At 42.8% G+C, this 22,677-nt stretch overlaps 1 protein-coding gene across 6 annotated transcripts in view; it reads right to left on the bottom strand.

Annotated features, from left to right (window-relative positions):
* abcc5 (ATP-binding cassette, sub-family C (CFTR/MRP), member 5) overlaps positions 1 to 22,677 on the bottom strand; it is an 87,151-nt gene that overhangs the window by 3,842 nt on the left and 60,632 nt on the right. For 5 of the 6 annotated variants that reach the window (XR_006659637.1, XR_006659633.1, XM_045218291.1 and 2 more), the window contains 9 exons: positions 22,005 to 22,151; positions 18,385 to 18,514; positions 11,736 to 12,018; positions 8,423 to 8,609; positions 4,980 to 5,069; positions 4,561 to 4,750; positions 729 to 888; positions 464 to 542; positions 125 to 238 (listed from right to left, as the gene is read on the bottom strand). Coding sequence is in view for 4 of the 6 variants with exons in the window: in XM_045218291.1 (XP_045074226.1) it covers positions 125 to 238; positions 464 to 542; positions 729 to 888; positions 4,561 to 4,750; positions 4,980 to 5,069; positions 8,423 to 8,609; positions 11,736 to 12,018; positions 18,385 to 18,514; positions 22,005 to 22,151 (1,380 nt within the window). In the remaining 2 variants the exon portion in view is untranslated. Of the gene's footprint in view, positions 1 to 124; positions 239 to 435; positions 543 to 728; positions 889 to 4,560; positions 4,751 to 4,979; positions 5,070 to 8,422; positions 8,610 to 11,735; positions 12,019 to 18,384; positions 18,515 to 22,004; positions 22,152 to 22,677 lie in introns of all 6 variants that reach the window. The other variant, XM_045218295.1, reaches the window with a different exon arrangement.

The following is a 22,677-nucleotide window of genomic DNA, read 5'->3' as shown; positions in this document are numbered from 1 at the left end:
AAGGTGCTGTGACCATAGAAGATTAAAGATATCCTTCTACTCACAAGGTTGGCTACCTGGAAAACCATTGGACGTCAACACACATAAAAATGACAATTCTCTCAATTCCCATTTTGTAGGGTACCTTGCACTGTCTGAGCAGGACTCTAGCAACACAGAGCAGCTGTCTCTCTCCCACAGAGAAGTTCTCTCCGTTCTCCACCACCTCTGACTCCAGCTTCAGGGGCAGCTGAGACACCTGGATGGATGGATGGATGGATAGAGAGAGGGAGAGAGAGTCCTGAATCAAAGACAGAAAATTGAACATGGGTCTAATTTCTCAGTCCTGTGTTACCCATGACCTTCTGAGCCTCTGTGCCTATAACTCTACCCCACAAGCATCTTTCTAAAAACCAGTAATCTAGTATGAGCATACTCTCTCTTGTAGTTTCTTACTCTGGACGCCCGAGTCCCGGATACTCACACACTCCTTCATGTGTGTCCGCTCCAGAGCGTCCCAGATCAGCTCCTCTGCGTATTGTTTAAAGGGGTCCAGGTTTGACCTGGGGGTGGATAGAGGACAAGGACAACTTCAAGACAATGCATCGGCAGTCACCAGAATATATTGGGGACTAAAGGGAAAATCCCATGTGCCAACTCAGCAAGACCACACAACCACATCTGGGACCACCAGGCTAGTGACAGTCTTCATTTACAGTCACAATAGAGCGGTTGAGTGGCGTGCCCACCTGACTGTGCCGCTGAACAGCACAGGCTCCTGAGGGATAATGGACAGCTTGCTGCGGAGGTCGGCCAGGCCGATGTCACAGATGTTGATGCCGTCTATCTTGATGGAGCCGCCACAGGGCTCCACAAGACGGAACAGAGCTACACCCAAAGAAGACTTCCCTGTGGACAGAGCAGGACAGGGAGGACAGCGCGGGACAGAGCAGGACAGAGCGGGACAGGAAGGACAGAGCAGGACAGGGAGGACAGAGCAGGACAGAGCGGGACAGAGCGGGACAGGGAGAACATACTCTGTAGAATTTGAATTATGCAAGCCATAAAATACAACCGGAGCTAACTAGCTCAGCTTATGAATGTCGGTCGAGAGACCAGAATGGCATTGACTTGAATGGGAATGTCTGTTTTAGTCATTCAAATTGAAAATGACATTTAAAAGAGAAATGTAGGTTTCAATAGGAATTAAGTGAAATTGACCTCGTTCCTGGATATAAAACACATGAGATTATATTATACAGTGCCTTGCAAAAGTATTCATCCCCCTTGGAGTTTTTTTTCTATTTTGTTTCATTACAACCTGTAATTTAAATTGATTTTTATTTGGATTTCATGTAATGGACATACACAAAATTGTCCAAATTGGTGAAGTGAAATGAAAACAATAAGTTAAAAAAAAAAAAATCAAAAAAATAATTTACGGAAAAGTGGTGCGTGCATATGTATTCACCCCCTTTGCTATGAAGCCCCTAAATAAGATCTGGTGCAACCAATTACCTTCAGAAGTCACATAATTAGTTAAATAAAGTACACCTGTGTGCAATCTAAGTGTCACATGATCTCAGTATACATTGAGGGAAAAAAGTATTTGATCCCCTGCTGATTTTGTACGTTTTCCCACTGACAAAGAAATGATCAGTCTATAATTTTAATGGTAGGTTTATTTGAACAGTGAGAGACAGAATAACAACAAAGAAATCCAGAAAAACACATGTCAAAAATGTTATGAATTGATTTGCATTTTAATGAGGGAAATAAGTATTTGACCCCCTCTCAATCAGAAAGATTTCTGGCTCCCAGGTGTCTTTTATACAGGTAACGAGCTGAGATTAGGAGCACACTCTTAAAGGGAGTGCTCCTAATCTCAGTTTGTTACCTGTATAAAAGACACCTGTCCACAGAAGCAATCAATCAATCAGATTCCAAACTCTCCACCATGGCTAAGACCAAAGAGCTCTCCAAGGATGTCAGGGACAAGATTGTAGACATACACAAGGCTGGAATGGGCTACAAGACCATTGCCAAGCAGCTTGGTGAGAAGGTGACAACAGTTGGTGTGATTATTCGCAAATGGAAGAAACACTAAAGAACTGTCAATCTCCCTCGGCCTGGGGCTCCATGCAAGATCTCACCTTGTGGAGTTGCAATGATCATGAGAAGGGTGAGGAATCAGCCCAGAACTACACGGGAGGATCTTGTCAATGATCTCAAGGCAGCTGGGACCATAGTCACCAAGAAAACAATTGGTAACACACTACGCCGTGAAGGACTGAAATCCTGCAGCACCCGCAAGGTCCCCCTGCTCAAGAAAGCACATATACAGGCCCGTCTGAAGTTTACCAATGAACATCTGAATGATTCAGAGGAGAACTGGGTGAAAGTGTTGTGGTCAGATGAGACCAAAATCGAGCTCTTTGGCATCAACTCAACTCGCCGTGTTTGGAGGAGGAGGAATGCTGCCTATGACCCCAAGAACACCATCCCCACCATCAAACATGGAGGTGGAAACATTATGCTTTGGGGGTGTTTTTCTGCTAAGGGGCCAGGACAACTTCACCGCATCAAAGGGACAATGGACGGGGCCATGTACCGTCAAATTTTGGGTGAGAACCTCCTTCCCTCAGCCAGGGCATTGTAAATGGGTCGTGGATGGGTATTCCAGCATGACAATTACCCAAAACACACGGCCAAGGCCACAAAGGAGTGGCTCAAGAAGAAGCACATTAAGGTCCTGGAGTGGCCTAGCCAGTCTCCAGACCTTTATCCCATAGAAAATCTGTGGAGGGAGCTGAAGGTTCAAGTTGCCAAACATCAGCCTCGAAACCTTAATGACTTGGAGAAGATCTGCAAAGAGGAGTGGGACAAAATCCCTCCTGAGATGTGTGCAAACCTGGTGGCCAACTACAAGAAACGTCTGACATCTGTGATTGCCAACAAGGGTTTTGCCACCAAGTACTAAGTCATATTTTGCAGAGGGGTCAAATACTTATTTCCCTCATTAAAATGCAAATCAATTTATAACATTTTTTACATGCATTTTTCTGGATTTTGTTGTTGTTATTCAGTCTCTCACTGTTCAAATAAACCTACCATTCAAATTATAGACTGATCATTTCTTTGTCAGTGGGCAAATGTACAAAATCAGCAGGGGATCAAATACCTTTTTCCCTCACTGTATATACACCTGTTCTGAAAGGCCCCTGAGTTTGCAACACCACTAAGCAAAGGGCACCACCAAGCAAGCGGCACCCTGAAGACCAGGGAGCTCTCCAAACAGGTCAGGGACAAAGTTGTGGAGAAGTACAGATCAGGGTTGGGTTATAAAATAATATCAGAAACTTTGAACATCCCACAGAGCACCATTAAATCCATTATTAAAAAATGGAAAGAATATGGCACCACAACAAACCTGCCAAGAGAGGGCTGCCCACCAAAACTCACGGACCAGGCAAGGAGGGCATTAATCAGAGGTAACAAAGAGACCAAAGATAACCCTGAAGGAGCTGCAAAGCTCCACAGCGGAGATTGGAGTATCTGTCCATAGGACCACTTTAACCCGTACACTCCACAGAGCTGGGCTTTACGGAAGAGTGGACAGAAAAAAGCCATTGCTTAAAAAAAAGGCATGTGGGAGACTCCCCAAACATATGGAAGGAGGTACTCTGGTCAGATGAGACTAAATTTGAGCTTTTTGGCCATCAAGGAAAACGCTATGTCTGGCGCAAACCCAACACCGCTCATCACCCGAGAACACCATCCCCACAGTGAAGCATGGTGGTGGCAGTCTCATGCTGTGGGGATGCTTTTCATCAGCAGGGACTGGGAAACTGGTCAGAATTGAAGGAATGACGGATGGCGCTAAATACAGGGAAATTATTGAGGGAAACCTGTTTGAGTTATTATAATTTCTTTGTGTGTTTTCATTCATCCTGCCAGAGAATTGAGACTAGGACGGAGATTCACCTTCCAGCAGGACAAAGCCCTAATCATACTGCTAAAGCAACACTCAAGTGGTTTAAGGGGAAACATTTAAATGTCTTGGAATGGCCTAGTCAAAGCTCAGACCTCAATCCAACTGAGAATCTGTGGTATGACTTAAAGATTGCTGTACACCAGCGGAACCCATCCAACTTGAAGGGGCTGGAGCAGTTTTGCCTTGAATGGGCAAAAATCCCAGTGGCTAAAAGTGCCAAGTTTATAGAGACATACCCCAAGAGACTTGCAGCTGTAATTGCTGCAAAAGGTGGCTCTACAAAGTATTGACTTTGGGGGGGTGAATAGTTATGCACGCTCAAGTTCTGTTTTTATGTCTTATTTCTTGTTTGTTTCACAATAAAAAATATTTTGCATCTTCAAATTGGTAGGCATGTTGTGTAAATCAAATGATACAAACTCCCAAAAAATCTATTTTAATTCCAGGTTGTAAGGCAACAAAATAGAAAAAATGCCAAGGGGGGTGAATGCTTTCGCAAGCCACTGCACTGTATGGGTAAGATTTTCAGATACATTATCAAACAGGACATGGCTTCGAGAGATGTTTCACTGACTGTTTCCACTGACCTGAGCCCGTCCGGCCCACTATGCCAATTTTCTCCTTGGGCTGGATGGTGCAGGACAACTTCTTGAGAACCAGCGGCAAATTGTCTCTGTATCTCATCTCAGTCCCGTCAAACACCACCTCACCCTCCTGGGGCCAGTCTGGCGGGGGCGCCTTGTTCTTGATGCGGGCCGGGGCCTCCAGTGCTAGAGACTGGGGGAGAGCAGGGGAAACCGCGATGGGGTTCATGATCATAATAATACCGCACTTCAATTGTTTAGCAGCTTTCAAACATATACATTGCAGCCCAAAATACTTAGAAATGTGGAGTTAAAGTAACTCTGAAAAACTCCAGGCCTCAGCTATAGTACCTCTGTCTTCTTAGGATTTCCTAGTGAGACAACATATGCAGTAAAAGTGCATGTATTAGTAAAGCAGTAACCTCAATGTAGTGGTGAATTCTCTCCACAGAAGTGAAGCGAGCCTCCGTTTCAGAGGCTAGTCTGACTGTGAACTGGAACAGCCCTGTGAGCTGAGAGAGAGGGGGTTAATACATTATTTATACAATTATATGTACAGTTGAAGTCGGAAGTTTACATACACCTTAGCCATATACATTTAAACTCAGTTTTTCACAATTCCTGACATTTAATCCTAGTAAACATTCCCTGTCTTAGGTCAGTTAGGATCACCACTATTTTAAGAATGTGAAATGTCAGAATAATAGTAGAGAGAATTATTTATTTCAGCTTTTATTTCTTTCATCACATTCCAGTGGGTCAGAAGTTTACATACCCTCAATTAGCATTTGGTAGCATTGCCTTTAAATAGTTAAACTTGGGTCAAACGTTTCGGGTAGCCTTCCACAAGCTTCCCACAATAAGTTGGGTGAATTTTGGCCTATTCCTCCTGACAGAGCTGGTGTAACTGAGTCCGGTTTGTAGGCCTCCTTGCTCGCACACGCCTTTTCTGTTCTGCCCACACATTTTCTATAGGATTGAGGTCAGGGCTTTGTGATGGCCACTCCAATACCTTGACTTTGTTGTCCTTAAGCCATTTTGCCACAACTTTGGAAGCATTGTCCATTTGGAAGACCCATTTGCGACCAAGCTTTAACTTCCTGACTGATGTCTTGAGATGTTGCTTCAATATATCAACATCATTTTCCTTCCTCATGATGCCATCTATTTTGTGAAGTGCACCATTCCCTCCTGCAGCAAAGCACCCCCACAGCATGATGCTGCCACCCCCGTGCTTCACGGTTGGGATGGTGTTCTTCGGCTTGCAAGCTAACCCCTTTTTCCTTCAAACATAACGATGGTCATTATGGCCAAACAGTTCAAATTTTTGTTTCATTAGACCAGAGGACATTTCTCCAAAAAGTACGATCTTTGTCCCCATGTGCAGTTGCGTACAGTAGTCTGGCTTTTTTATGGAGGTTTTGGAGCAGTGGCTTCTTTGCTGAGCGGCCTTTCAGGTTATGTCGACATAGGAGTCGTTTTACAGTGGATATAGACACTTTTGTACCTGTTTCCTCCAGCATCTTCACAAGGTCCTTTGCTGTTGTTCTGGGATTGATTTGCACTTTTCGCACCAAATTATGTTCATCTCTAGGAGGCAGAACGCGTCTCCTTCCTGAGCGGTATGACGGCTGCGTGGTCCCATGGTGTTTATACGTGCATACTATTGTTTGTACAGATGAACGTGGTACCTTCAGGCATTTGGAAATTGCTCCGAAGGATGAACCAGACTTGTGGAGGTCTACAATTCTTTTTCTGAGGTCTTTGCTGATTTCTTTTGATTTTCCCATGATGTCAAGCAAAGAGGCACTGAGTTTGAAGGTAGGTCTTGAAATACATCCACAGGTACACCTCCAATTGACTCAAATGATGTCAATTAGCCTATCAGAAGCTTCTAAAGCCATGACATCATTTTCTGGAATTTTCCAAGCTGTTTAAAGGCACTGTCAACTTAGTGTATGTAAACTTCTGACCCACTGGAATTGTGATACAGTGAATTATAAGTGAAATAATCTGTCTGTAAACAATTGTTGGAAAAATTACTTGTGTCATGCACAAAGTTGATGTCCTAACCGACTTGCCAAAACTCTAGTTTGTTAAGAAGACATTTGTGGAGTGGTTGAAAAACGAGTTTTAATGACTCCAATCTAAGTGTATGTAAACTTCCGACTTCAACTGTATTAAAGTCATCTATACTACTGTAACCATGTCCTCTTTTAATCAAGTTTCTAATAAGTATGTATTACATGCTTTGTCATGCCATATAATAGATCCACGCAGCTCTGTTTAGAAATATAACAACCAACCAAGGGAAAGATAAGTGAGGAATGGATGGGAAAGTGGAGGAGGAGGAGATAGAGGAATTAAAAGAGAGCAAAGGGAGCAAGATAATACTGATAATACTACCAATAATACTAATACTACTGATATTAATACTACTGATAATACTACCAATACTACTGATACTAATACTACTGATAATACTACTGATACTAATAATACTGATAATACTACCAATAATACTGATACTAATTCTAATACTACTGATAATACTACCAATAATACTAATAATACTGATACTACTATCAATACTAATACTACCAATAATACTAATACTAATGATACTACCAATACTAATACTAATGATAATACTGATAATACTACTAATACTACTGATACTAATAATAATAATACTACCAATAATACTAACACTAATAATGTAGATACTAATACTACTGATAATACTACCAATACTGCTGATACTAATACTAATGATATCAATACTAATAACACAAATAATAATAATAATACAAATAATACTAATAATAATAATATTAATACTACTACCAATAATACTAATAATATTATTACTAATACTATTACTAATAATAACATTGCTAATAATAATACTAATAATATTACTAATGTTAACACCAATAACACTAATACTGATAATAATAATAACACTAATAATAACACTAATATTAATAATACTGATAATAATAACACTAATAATACTAATAATACCAATACTACTAATAATGGTAATACTACTACTACTACTACTACTACTACTACTACTACTACTACTACTACTACTACTACTAATAATAATAATAATAATAATACTGGTAATAATACTAATAATACTACTACTAATAATAATGGTAATACCAATCATAATAATACAAAGAATAATACTGGTAATACAAATAATAATAATACTGGTAATAATACGGATAATACTACTACTAATAATAATACTAATAATTCTAATAACAATAACTACTACTACTACTACTACTGGTAAGTGAAGAGAAAAGTGAGGGGAAGAAGGTAGAGGAGAGCTGGGGTGGTAAGAGAAAAGCATGTATTTTATAATATATCTGCCACTTAAGCAGACACTTTTATCCTGAACCATTTACAGTACAGTGAGTGTACCTAAAACCTAAGAATTGCTGGCACCATGCTCTGAGTCACACTATCTGTGTAAAAAAATAAAGGGCAAATCCTAACTATGACTTTGAATGTTCACTTAGTCAACCTTTGACATCAATGCATGAATAAGTGAACAATCGTTAGATGGGTCCTCAACCTGAAAGTAGTCTATGGGCCAGGAGAAACTATAATCCATGGTTCGGTTTTCTTAAAAACAGCCACTACAAACTTTAGCCCCTACTTGCTAACAATCAATGGAAGTGATACGGGCATCAGTGCAATGTAAAAAAGAAAAGGCCATGACATTTGGAAAATTGTACGGAAGCCCCCTTGATTCCCAATTGATTTTTAGCTAGCTAGCATCTAACACATTTAAGTGGAAGATTCCCCCCGTAGCGAGGGATTTCTTCAAAGGAGAGGCACTGACCTGCACGGCGTAGGAGATGGCCAGGCCAGCGTAGGCCGGGGGGATCTGGCCATGCATGAGGACTATCATGAGCGCTGTGATGCTGATCAGAGCCACACTGATGACGTCCAGCCGCACAGCCAGCCAGCGCATGGCACAGCTGAACAGGTAGAAAGGAGCCTGGTTCTGATCCAGGAGCTCCTGATACCTGGAGACCACAACAGACGGGAAGCTTGAGGAAAAAGTACAACTTTTGGATGCTTGGTTTCTTGCTTTAGCCATCAAGGAACTAGGATACTTGAAAGGGGCTATATGGAACTTTGTCTCTGGGGGTGCTCTTGAGCCAAAAGTGGTCCCCTAAATGGACAGAAGAGACATAAATGACCTCACTGTAAAGAAAGGGTAAAGCCTACCCACACTCATGAACAAAAGTGTATTATTATATATTGTTTGCCTAGAACAGAGGATGTGTGATTTCATGAGATAATACATGGATTAATATGACATCATATATGAACCATAGAGGCAACATTCAAGCGAACATATGACGTAAACAATTAGACTAAACTCCCATAGTGCATCTTTAACGAGACTGATCCGAGGGGTTTGGTGGAGCATGTTTTCCAGTACAGATCTAGGATTAGCTTCCCCTCCCCACAAAACCTTAAAGGGATAGCTCGGGAGTTTGGCAATGAAGCCTTTTATGTACTCCCCAGTCAGATGAACTCGTGATACTATTTTTATATCTCTGCGTCCAGTATGAAGCAGAGATGGGACCAAGTCACAATTTTGCAAGTCCTAAGTCAGTCAAGTCTTAACCTTTGAGTCTCGATTCAAGTCCCAAGTAATAATGGGCAAGTCTCAAGTAAAGACTTGCCCATTATGAGCAAGAGTTTCGAGTCTTCAAGTCAACGGTTAAGTGTTTAATGCAAATTTAAAAGCATATTTTTTTTACACTACTAGTACACTACATAATAAACTTGAGTCAAAGATCATGTTAGAAATGTTTTTTTTTCTATTACTTTTACTGATAGAAAGGCCATACAATTGGCACCAATGACAATACTTTTAGTCTTAAGGCTCTAAAGTTTAAAAAGTTTGATTTCTGCATGACTATACAATAAAAAACAAGTGCAAACTTCAGAGCAGCCATTGTATGTCCTCTAATTACTTTTACGCTACATTATCATCATGAATTTCCTTTCTCTTGCAATGCATTGCTTTTGCAAAGGATCAACATTTGCCAAGAGTATCACCCATTTGTGAGCGATGGGGCCGCAGTACGATTCCCCCATGGCTGAACACACACTCCACATTAAGCAGGCACTGCAAAAGGCCGAAGAATGTCGCCCAACTCTTTCAGTAGTTTCCACACTCTCAATGAAAATATGAATTCCTTATGCCCACTCTTCCAGCGTCCGACACCTTCAGGTAGTCGCAATGAAACACTGCTCTCACCTGCCTCGGTGGGAGTTCCAGCGTGTGTTCACTGCAGCAGGAATTCTCCTCACTCCAAACTCACCCTCAAACGCCTTTTTTAAATGGGTGCTAGTGTGGAGCAATGAGCTAATCTTAGACACTTTGGAATGAGCATTTCTTCAGTATTGTCACATGAAACGATATACTCAAATATTTACAAAAATGTGAGGGGTGTACTCACTGTTGTGAGATACTGTATGTGCAAAACACTAAACGTTGTTGTTTACCATTTTTACCCAAAGTAGTGTCGATGGTCTCCTGTTCTTCAACTTCCAGGTTATTCCATATGTCTGGATCATCATGGACAGCCTCTTCTTCTTCACTTGGGAAGCACACTGAACACCTTTTTCATGTTAGCTGCATTGTCACATAATGTAATCTAGCTTGTGTTTGATCCCATACTAGTCAAAGATGCCCACAAACTGCTCACATATTTGCTCCCATGTGTGATCCTCTAAAGCGATTACATGCCAGCAGATTGCACTTTCAGTCCAGTGGGCGGTGACTCATCTTTCTGTCAGATCATATGTCTACCATGACAGAGATGCTTGTGTCATCCGGCCTGAGTTTTGTCTGACTGTTGTCAATCTTGGAGGTTATGGCTCTGCAACACACTGGGGCGTATTTGCTATCAACCACTGACAAAAAGTGACGGAAGCGTATGTGTTCAACGATGGACAGGGGCATGTTGCAATCCACAATCGGGTCTGACATTATGGAATTGGTGATAGCTTTTTGCTGTGGATGGTTTGTGTTGTACAGAGTTGGTGATAGCTTTTTGCTGTGGATGGTTTGTGTTGTACAGAGTTGGTGATAGCTTTTTGCTGTGGATGGTTTGTGTTGTACAGAGTTGGTGATAGCTTTTTGCTGTGGATGGTTTGTGTTGTACAGAGTTGGTGATAGCTTTTTGCTGTGGATGGTTTGTGTTGTACAGAGTTGGTGATAGCTTTTTGCTGTGGATGGTTTGTGTTGTACAGAGTTGGTGATAGCTTTTTGCTGTGGATGGTTTGTGTTGTACAGAGTTGGTGATAGCTTTTTGCTGTGGATGGTTTGTGTTGTACAGAGTTGGAAAATGTGAGGCTGCTGATCCTCTCGCTCTTCTGGTATTCATCAAAATTATAAAATACGATTAAAAAAAGACTTTAAAAAATCTCCATCTCACCATATTTTTTTGTTGAATTCATGAATGCGCATATTTAAGGGCCCTGATATTATTCAGTAGGTAATTATCTATGTATTTAGATACATTTCTATTTTAAAAATATATTATAGTAGGCCTAGATAGGGATGTTAAAAACAAAAATCCTAAACTTGCTGTCCACTTCGGACACAAATGGTAGGGGGAGCCATTGCAAGCTAGTAAGTTAGAGAACATTACCTCACTTTAGCTAGAATCTCTTGAGTCATACAGCTCAAGTTAAGTCACGAATCATAGACGCTCAAGTCAAAATCGAGTGGCAAGTGCGTTTTCTTTCCGCCAAGTAAAGTCGCAAATTTTGCGACTCCAGTAATACTTCAGTCCAAGTCACGTGACTCGACATCTCTGGTATGAAGGAAGATAGTTTTGCGACCCAATGTTAACTAGCATTAGCGCTATCAATGCTAACTGTACCCAAAGATTTCCAGTCTTTGCGCTAAGCTAGTTAACATTGGCTCGCGAAACTACCTCCAACTTCCTTCATACTGGACACAGAGACATAAAAATGGTATCCACATCATCTGACTCTGGGGAAGTAGATAAAGGGCATCATTGCCAAAATCCCAAACTATCCCTTTAACCATTAGTGGGGAAAATGTCAAACTGACCCAAGATCAGTGTCTAGAGGCAATTTCATCCTACACCTCGACGGCTCACCTGTCCAGGAACTCGTGGCCCCTGTTGTAGGCGTGGATGGTGGAGAGGCCCTGGATGCTGGAGGTGATGTGCGAGACGAAGGGCGACTGGGTGACGTTGTCCAGGCGCTTGAGCTCGCGGATGAACACGCGCGACACCATGTGGAGCATGGTGAAGAGCAGCACCAGGGGGCCCACAGCCACTAGGAACCAGGGGAAGATGCTGCCGATCACGCCCAGGCAGAAGAAGACCAGGATGACGTTCTGGATGAACATCTCTGCCTGGAACGGCAGCCGTGTGTCCACTGGGAGGGAGGAAGAGAAAAGACAGATGGTATATATATGTATGTGTGTGTGTATGCTAAATAACAAAACAAAAATAACAAAAAAATAGAAAGATTATTAACAGTTCCAAATACCAGGCATTTTTGGCACAAAACCGGCGTCCGTTAGAAAGCTGAAAATGAAGAGGGAGTTCACCTTTCAGCACGACAACAACCCAAAGCACACATCCAAATCCACAAAAGCATGGCTTCACCAGAAGATGATTAACATTTTGGAATGGCCCAGCCAGAGCCCAGACCTGAATCCAATTGAACATCTCTGGGGTGATCTGAAGAGGGCTGTGCACAGGAGATGACCTCGCAATCTGACAGATTTGGAGCGCTTTTGCAAAGAAGAGTGGGCAGATATTGCCACATAAAGATGTGCCATGCTAATAGACTCCTACCCAAAAAGCCTGAATGCTGTAATAAAATAAAAAGGTGCTTCAACAAAGTATTAGTTTAAGGGTGTGCACACTTATGCAACCAGGTTATTATGAATATTTTTTATTTTTCCCCCTCAAAGATTTTTCAATTGAATTGTTCACGTTATAGGTCACATTAAAGGTGGAAAAAGTTCTGACATGATTTATCTTTGTCTCATACTTTTACATCACAAAAACCTGGCATTTTAACAGGGGTGTGTAGACTTTTTATATCCACTGTGTGTGTGTGTGTGTGTATATATATATATATACATATATATATATATATATACACACACAGTGGGGAGAACAAGTATTTGATACACTGCCGATTTTTTTTCAGGTTTTCCTACTTACAGAGCATGTAGAGGTCTGTAATTTTTATCATAGGTACACTTCAATTGTGAGAGACGGAATCTAAAACAAAAATCCAGAAAATCACATTGTATGATTTTTAAGTAATTAATTTGCATTTTATTGCATGACATAAGTATTTGATCACCTACCAACCAGTAAGAATTCCGGCTCTCACAGACATGTTAGTTTTTCTTTAAGAAGCCCTCCTGTTCTCCACTCATTACCTGTATTAACTGCACCCGTTTGAACTCGTTACCTGTATAAAAGACACCTGTCCACACACTCAATTAAACAGACTCCAACCTCTCCACAATGGCCAAGACCAGAGCGCTGTGTAAGGACATCAGGGTTAAAATTGTAGACCTGCACAAGGCTGGGATGGGCTACAGGACAATAGGCAAGCAGCTTGGTGAGAAGGCAACAACTGTTGGCACAATTATTAGAAAATGGAAGAAGTTCAAGATGACGGTCAATCACTCTCGGTCTGGGGCTCCATGCAAGATCTCACCTCGTGGGGCATCAATGATCATGAGGAAGGTGAGGGATCAGCCCAGAACCACACGGCAGGACCTGGTCAATGTCCTGAAGAGAGCTGGGACCACAGTCTCAAAGAAAACCATTACTAACACACTACGCCGTCATGGATTAAAATCCTGCAGCGCACGCAAGGTCCCCCTGCTCAAGCCAGCGCATGTCCAGGCCCGTCTGAAGTTTGCCAATGACCATCTGGATGATCCAGAGGAGGAATGGGAGAAGGTCATGTGGTCTGATGAGACAAAAATAGAGCTTTTTGGTCTAAACTCCACTCGCCGTGTTTGGAGGAAGAAGAAGGATGAGTACAACCCCAAGAACACCATCCCAACCGTGAAGCATGGAGGTGGAAAAATCATTCTTTGGGGATGCTTTTCTGCAAAGGGGACAGGACGACTGCACCGTATTGAGGGGAGGATGGAAGGGGCCATGTATCGCGAGATCTTGGCCAACAACCTCCTTCCGTCAGTAAGAGCATTGAAGATGGGTCGTGGCAGGGTCTTCCAGCATGACAACGACCCGAAACACACAGCCAGGGCAACTAAGGAGTGGCTCCGTAAGAAGCATCTAAGGAGTGGCCTAGCCAGTCTCCAGACCTGAACCCAATAGAAAATCTTTGGAGGGAGCTGAAAGTCTGTATTGCCCAGCGACAGCCCCGAAACCTGAAGGATCTGGAGAAGGTCTGTAAGGAGGAGTGGGCCAAAATCCCTGCTGCAGTGTGTGCAAACCTGGTCAAGACCTACAGGAAACGTATGATCTCTGTAATTGCAAACAAAGGTTTCTGTACCAAATATTAAGTTCTGCTTTTCTGATGTATCAAATACTTATGTCATGCAATAAAAAGCAAATTAATTACTTAAAAATCATACAATGTGATTTTCTGGATTTTTGTTTTAGATTCCGTCTCTCACAGTTGAAGTGTACCTATGATAAAAATGACAGACCTCTACATGCTTTGTAAGTAGGAAAACCTGCAAAATCGGCAGTTTATCAAATACTTGTTCTCCCCACTGTACATACATACACACACATATATACATACACACACATATATATATATATATATATATATATATACACATACATACACTGCTCAAAAAAATAAAGGGAACACTAAAATAACACATCCTAGATCTGAATGAATGAAATCATCTTATTAAATACTTTTTTTCTTTACATAGTTGAATGTGCTGACAACAAAATCACACAAAAATTATCAATGGAAATCAAATGTAGCAACCCATGGAGGTCTGGATTTGGAGTCACCCTCAAAATTAAAGTGGAAAACCACACTACAGGCTGATCCAACTTTGATGTAATGTCCTTAAAACAAGTCAAAATGAGGCTCAGTAGTGTGTGTGGCCTCAACGTGCCTGTATGACCTCCCTACAACGCCTGGGCATGCTCCTGATGAGGTGGCGGATGGTCTCCTGAGGGATCTCCTCCCAGACCTGGACTAAAGCATCCGCCAACTCCTGGACAGTCTGTGGTGCAACGTGGGGTTGGTGGATGGAGCAAGACATGATGTCCCAGATGTGCTCAATTGGATTCTGGTCTGGGGAACAGGCGGGCCAGTCCATAGCATCAATGCCTTCCTCTTGCAGGAACTGCTGACACACTCCAGCCACATGAGGTCTAGCATTGTCTTGCATTAGGAGGAACCCAGGGCCAACCGCACCAGCATATGGTCTCACAAGGGGTCTGAGGATCTCATCTCTGTACCTAATGGCAGTCAGGCTACCTCTGGCGGGCACATGGAGGGCTGTGTGGCCCCCCAAAGAAATGCCACCCCACACCATGACTGACCCACCGCCAAACCGATCATGCTGGAGGATGTTGCAGGCAGCAGAACTTTCTCCACGGCGTCTCCAGACTCTGTCACGTCTGTCACGTGCTCAGTGTGAACCTGCTTTCATCTGTGAAGAGCACAGGGCGCCAGTGGCGAATTTGCCAATCTTGGTGTTCTCTGGCAAATGCCAAACGTCCTGCACGGTGTTGGGCTGTAAGCACAACCCCCACCTGTGGACGTCGGGCCCTCATACCACCCTCATGGAGTCTGTTTCTGACCGTTTGAGCAGACACATGCACATTTGTGGCCTGCTGGAGGTCATTTTGCAGGGCTCTGGCAGTGCTCCTCCTGCTCCTCCTTGCACAAAGGCGGAGGTAGCAGTCCTGCTGCTGAGTTGTTGCCCTCCTACGGCCTCCTCCACGTCTCCTGATGTACTGGCCTGTCTCCTGGTAGCGCCTCCATGCTCTGGACACTACGCTGACAGACACAGCAAACCTTCTTGCCACAGCTCGCATTGATGTGCCATCCTGGATGAGCTGCATTACCTGAGCTACTTGTGTGGGTTGTAGACTCCGTCTCATGCTACGGTGAAGCATGGTGGTGGCAGAATCATGCTGTGGGGATGTTCTTCAGCGGAAGGGACTGGGAGACTAGTCAGGATCGAGGCAAAGATTAACGGAGCAAAGTACAGAGATATCCTTGATGAAAACCTGCTCCAGAGCGCTCAGGACCTCAGACTGGGGTGAAGGTTCACCTTCCAAAAGGACAACGACCCAAGGCACACAGCCAAGAAAACGCAGGAGTGGCTTTGGGACACGTCTCTGAATGTCCTTGAGTGGCCCAGCCAGAGCCCGGACTTGAACCCGATCGAACATCTCTGGAGAGACCTGAAAATAGCTGTGCAGCGACGCTCCCCATCCAACCTGACAGAGCTTGAGAGGATCTGCAGAGAAGAATGGGAGAAACTCCCCAAATACAGGTGTGCCAAGCTTGTAGCGTCATACCAAAGTAGAAGACTAGAGGCTGTAATCGCTGCCAAAGGTGCTTTAACAAAGTACTGAGTAAAGGGTCTGAATACTTATGTAAATGTAATATCAGTTTTTTATTTTTAACACATTTGCTAACATTTCTAAAAATCTGTTTTTGCTTCGTCATTATGGGGTATTGTGTGTAGATTGATGAGAAAAAACGAGTTCATCAGTTTTTGAATAAGGCTGTAACGTAACAAAATATGAAAAGTCAAGGGGTCTGAATACTTTCCGAAGGCACTGTATATATGTATAGTACCAGTCAAAAGTTTGGACACACCTACTCATTCCAGGGTTTTTCTTTATTTTTACTATTTCCTACATTGTAGAATAATAGTGAAGACTCAAAACTATGAAATAACACATATGGAATCATGTAGTAACCAAAAAAAGTGTTAAACAAATCAAAATATATTTTAGATTTGAGATTCTTCAAAGTAGCCACCCTTTGCCTTGATGAAAGCTTTGCACACTCTTGGCATTCTCTCAACCAGCTTCACCTGGAATGCTTTTCCAACAGTCTTGATATGCTGAGCTCTTGTTGGCTGATTTTCCTTCACTCTGCGGTCCGACTCATCCCAAACCATCTCAATTGGGTTGAGGTCGGGTGATTGTGGAGGCCAGGTCATCTGATGCAGCACTCCATCACTCTCCTTGGTCAAATTGCCCTTTACACAGCCTAGAGGTGTGTTTTGGGTCTGTTGAAAAACAAATGATAGTCCCACTTAGCGCAAACCAGATGGGATGGCGTATCGCTGCAGAATGCTGTGGTAGCCATGCTGGTTAAGTGTGCCTTTAATTCTAAATAAATCACAGACAATGTCACCAGCAAAGCACCATCACACTTCCTCCTCCATGATTCACGGTGGGAACCACATATGCGGAGATCATCCGTTCACCTACTCTTCGTCTCACAAAGACACGGCAGTTGGAACCAAAAATCTAACATTTGGACTCATCAGACCAAAGGACAGATTTCCACCGGTCTAATGTCCATTGCTTGTGTATCTTGGCCCAAGCAAGCTCTTCTTCTTATTGGTGTCCTTTAGTAGTGGCCTGATTCACGCAGTCTCCTCTGAACAGTTGATGTTGAGATGTGTCTGTTACTTGAACTCTGTGAAGCATTTATTTGGGCTGCAATCTGAGGTGCAGTTAACGCTAATTAACTTATCGTCTGCAGCAGAGGTAACTCTGGGTCTTCCATTCCTGTGGCTGTCCTCATCAGAGCCAGTTTCATCATAGCGCTTGATGGTTTTTGCGACTGCACTTGATGAAACTTTCAAAGATTGATAGACAATGTCTTCAAGTAATGATGGACTGTTGTTTCTCTTTGCTTATTTGAGCTGTTCTTGCCATAATATGGACTTGGTCTTTTACCAAATAAGACTATCTTCTGTATACCCCCTCTCCCTTATCACAACACAACTGATTGGCTCAAACGCATTGAGGAAAGAAATTCCACAAATTAACTTTTAAGAAGGCACATCTGTTAATTGAAATGCATTCAAGGTGACTACCTCATGAAGCTGGTTGAGAGAATGCCAAGAGTGTGCAAAGCTGTCATCAAGGCAAAATATATTTTGATTTGTTTTACACATTTTTGGTTACTAAATGATTCGATATGTGTTATTTCATAGTTTTGAGGTCTTCCCTATTATTCTATAATGTAAAAAAACTAAAAATAAAGAAAATCCCTTGAATGAGTAGGTGTCCAGGCTGTATCACAACCGCCCGTGATTGGGAGTCCCATAGGGCGGCGCACAATTGGCCCATCGTCGTCCGGGTTTGGCCGGTGTAGGCCGTCATTGTAAATAAGAATTTCTTCTTAACTTGCCTAGTTAAATAAAGGTAAAATAAATAAAAAATAAATATATAAAAAAATTTGCGGACCCCCTGCAGTAGCCCCGGGTGAATAACCCTGTTGTAGACTTCCAGTCATTGTACTAACACTAGTTAGCATTGGCTCGGGAAACTACCTCTAACTTCCTTCATATTGGACACAGAGACATAAAAATGGTATCCTGAAGTTTATCTGACTGCCAAATCCCGAACTATGCTTTTAAGTGTTATGCTTTTTAATTTGCTGTTTGTAGATTCGTACAGTACAATAGGGTTGTGTTCATTAGGCACCTCCAGGTATTCCCTCCCTGTTTCAGTCGGTTTTCTTCCATTTGGTTCCTAATGAACACAACCCAGGTGTCAGAGGATCGCACCATACCCTCATCCATGTCTTTAGAGAAGCGGTTGAGGATCCGTCCGGTTGGCGTGGTGTCAAAGAACTTCATGGGGCTGCGGAGAATCTTCCGGAAGAGCTCCTCGTGCAGCCTGGACGAAGCCTGCAAAGTGCCCTGAGGGTACAGTGGGGAAAAAAAGTATTTAGTCAGCCACCAATTGTGCAAGTTCTCCCACTTAAAAAGATGAGAGAGGCCTGTAATTTTCATCATAGGTACACGTCAACTATGACAGACAAATTGAGAGAAAAAAAATCCAGAAAATCCCATTGTAGGATTTTTAATGAATTTATTTGCAAATTATGGTGGAAAATAAGTATTTGGTCACCTACAAACAAGCAAGATTTCTGGCTCTCACAGACCTGTAACTTCTTCTTTAAGAGGCTCCTCTGTCCTCCACTCGTTACCTGTATTAATGGCACCTGTTTGAACTTGTTATCAGTATAAAAGACACCTGTCCACAACCTCAAACAGTCACACTCCAAACTCCAAAATGGCAAAGACCAAAGAGCTGTCAAAGGACACCAAAAACAAAATTGTAGACCTGCACCAGGCTGGGAAGACTGAATCTGCAATAGGTAAGCAGCTTGGTTTGAAGAAATCAACTGTGGGAGCAATTATTAGGAAATGGAAGACATACAAGACCACTGATAATCTCCCTCGATCTGGGGCTCCACGCAAGATCTCACCCCGTGGGGTCAAAATGATCACAAGAACGGTGAGCAAAAATCCCAGAACCACACGGGGGGACCTAGTGAATGACCTGCAGAGAGCTGGGACCAAAGTAACAAAGCCTACCATCAGTAACACACTACGCCGCCAGGGACTCAAATCCTGCAGTGCGAGACGTGTCCCCCTGCTTAAGCCAGTACATGTCCAGGCCCGTCTGAAGTGCATTTGGATGATCCAGAAGAGGATTGGGAGAATGTCATATGGTCAGATGAAACCAAAATATAACTTTTTTGGTAAAAACTCAACTCGTCATGTTTGGAGGACAAAGAATGCTGAGTTGCATCCAAAGAACACCATACCTACTGTGAAGCATGGGGTTGGAAACATCATGCTTTGGGGCTGTTTTTCTGCAAAGGGACCAGGACGACTGATCCGTGTAAAGGAAAGAATGAATGGGGCCATGTATCGTGAGATTTTGAGTGAAACCCTCCTTCCATCAGCAAGGGCATTGAAGATGAAACGTGGCTGGGTCTTTCAGCATGACAATGATCCCAAACACACCGCCCGGGCAACGAAGGAGTGGCTTCGTAAGAAGCATTTCAAGGTCCTGGAGTGGCCTAGCCAGTCTCCAGATCTCAACCCCATAGAAAATCTTTGGAGGGAGTTGAAAGTCTGTGTTGCCCAGCGACAGCCCCAAAACATCACTGCTCTAGAGGAGATCTGCATGGAGGAATGGGCCAAAATACCAGCAACAGTGTGTGAAAACCTTGTGAAGACTTACAGAAAACGTTTGACCTGTGTCATTGCCAACAAAGGGTATATAACAAAGTATTGAGAAACTTTTGTTATTGACCAAATACTTATTTTCCACCATCATATGCCAATAAATTCATAAAAAATCCTACAATGTGATTTTCTGGATTTCTTTTTCTCATTTTGTCTGTCATAGTTGACGTGTACCTATGATGAAAATTACAGGCCTCTCTCATCTTTTTAAGTGGGAGAACTTGCACAATTGGTGGCTGACTAAATACTTTTTTTCCCCACTGTACAATAATAGTAGTCACTTTATTTTGGGATTTTTAAAGCAACACTTTTTCTATATCACATAGCTCAAATGTTTTATAGACATATACAGATGTGCCACAGATGTGCCACTGAACAAAAATATAAAACGCAACACGTACAAGTGTTGGTCCCATGTTTCATGAGCTGAAATAAAAGCTTATTTCTCTCAAATTGTGCACAAATGTGTTAACATCCTTGTTAGTGAGCATTTCTCCTTTGCCAAGATAATCCAGCCACTTGACAGGTGATTCAATAACATGATCATTACACAGGTGCACCTTGTGCTGGGGACAAAAGGCCACAAACATTTGCAGTTTTGTCACACAACATCACAGATGTCTCAAGTTGAGGGAGCGTGCAATTGGCATGCTGACTGCAGGAATGTCCACCAGAGCTGTTGCCAGAGAATTGAATGTTCATTTCTCTACCATAAGCCACCTCCAACATCATTTTAGAGAATTTGGCAGTACATCCAACTGGCCTCACAACCGCAGACCACGTGTAACCACGCCAGCCCAGGACCTCCACATCTGGCTTCTTCACCTGCGGGATTGTCTGAGACCAGCCACCCGGACAGCTGATAAAACCGTGGGTTTGCACAACCGAAGTGCTCGTCGTCCTCACCAGGGTCTTAACTTGACTGCAATTCGGCGTCGTAACAGACTTCAGTGAGAAAATGCTCACCTTCGATGGCCATTGGGATGCTGGAGAAGTGTGCGCTTCACGGATGAATCCCGGTTTCAACTGTACCGGGCAGATGGCAGACAGCATGTATGGTGTCGTGTTGGCGAGCGGTTTGCTGATGTCAACGTTGTGAACAGAATGCCCCATGGTGGCGGTGGGGTTATGGTATGGGCAGGCATAAACTACGGACAACTAACACAACATTTTATTGATCGAAATTTGAATGCGCAGAGATACTGTGACGAGATTCATTGTCGTGCCATTCATCCGCCGCCATCACCTCATGTTTCAGCATGATAATGCACAGCCCCATTTCGCAAGGATCTGTACACAATTCCTGGAAGCTGAACATTTCCCAGTTCTTCCATGGCCTGCATACTGACCAGACATGTCACCCATTGTTTGGGATGCTCTGAATCGACACGTACAATAGAGTCTTCCAGTTCCCGACAAAATCCAGCAACTTCGCACAGCCATTGAAGAGGAGTGGGACAACATTCCACAGGCTACAATCAACAGCCTGATCAACTCTATGCGAAGGAGATGTGTCGCGCTGCATGGGTCAAATGGTGGTCACACCAGATACTGACTGGTTTTCTGATCTGTGACCGATCTGAGGAGACATAACGGACTCATTGATTGATTAATATAATAACAATACATATGAAGGTGCAGGGGCAGATTAGGCATCTGGCAATTCTGGCAAATGCCAGATGGGCTGGACATTTTTTTAGTTGGGTGGGCTGGATGAAATTGACAAACAAAAACATTTTTTTTTATATACAAATAAAAATGAATAAAGGTGATGATATGGCCGGCGGCCAATGGGCCTGTTAAGATTTGTTTTACAGATTTTGGTGACACCAGATACTGTCTGGTTTTCTGATCCACGCCCCTACCTTTTTTTAAAGGTATCTGTGACCAACAGATGCATATCTGTATTCCCAGTCATGTGAAATCCACAGATTAGGGCCTAATTAATTCATTTCGATTGACTGATTTCCTTAAATGAACTGTAATTCAGTAAAACTCTTATATTTTTGTTTAATATACTTTATACATTATCTATTTTAGTTTGGTAGTTTAGTCTATTAAGATTCATCCATCAGTCCATTGGAGTAAACTCCCTGGTGTCATACGCAAACACACAATACCAGACATAACAAACAATCTGATCTTTTACCTTGACGAATATGATGCCGCGCAGCAGTTTGAGCAGCAGCATGACACCCATAGACGAGGCGTAGACTCCAGCGTAGTGCTGCATCAAGGGGTTGTCCTTCATACTTTCGCTCACCACCGAACTGTTCCCCACCAACACCGTGGTATTCTACACACAGAACATCATATTCAATACTCAGAACACTCAGATATGGGAGTATTCTGGAGGCTGGTTAATGGATCAAATCATAGGTCGGTCAATAAAGGTGAGAGATGACCTGGCGACAAGGCGGCTAATGGCTTCTGAACCCAGGTATCTTCTGCTGTTGTGCCTTTGTGCAAGGCACTTTAACCCCTAAAAGCACTCGATGACAAGATGCTTCGAGGAGAATCTGGAAAAGCACTATATGAAACAAATGTATTGTTCTAACTGAGCCTCTCTCCGGAGGGTGAATGCATGGCTTGGGAAGTCCTTGGAAGAGCAGTTTGTTTGTTTACTGACCCATCCAGTGTGCATGCTGTTGTTCGGTTCAAAGGGCAAGGTAAACAGTCAGTCTCCTCAGAAATACACAGATAAGGATATACTAAACCTAAACCACCAACACCACACACGCGCACAGACATACAGTGAGGCAAAAAAGTACACTGCTCAAAAAAATTAAGGGAATACTAAAATAACACATCCTAGATCTGAA

The sequence above is a fragment of the Coregonus clupeaformis genome, chromosome 6 (assembly GCF_020615455.1).
Source record: "Coregonus clupeaformis isolate EN_2021a chromosome 6, ASM2061545v1, whole genome shotgun sequence".
In the NCBI taxonomy this organism is placed as follows: domain Eukaryota; kingdom Metazoa; phylum Chordata; class Actinopteri; order Salmoniformes; family Salmonidae; genus Coregonus; species Coregonus clupeaformis.
Note: the sequence above shows the minus strand (reverse complement) of the source record. Positions and strands in the feature narration are given on the sequence as shown.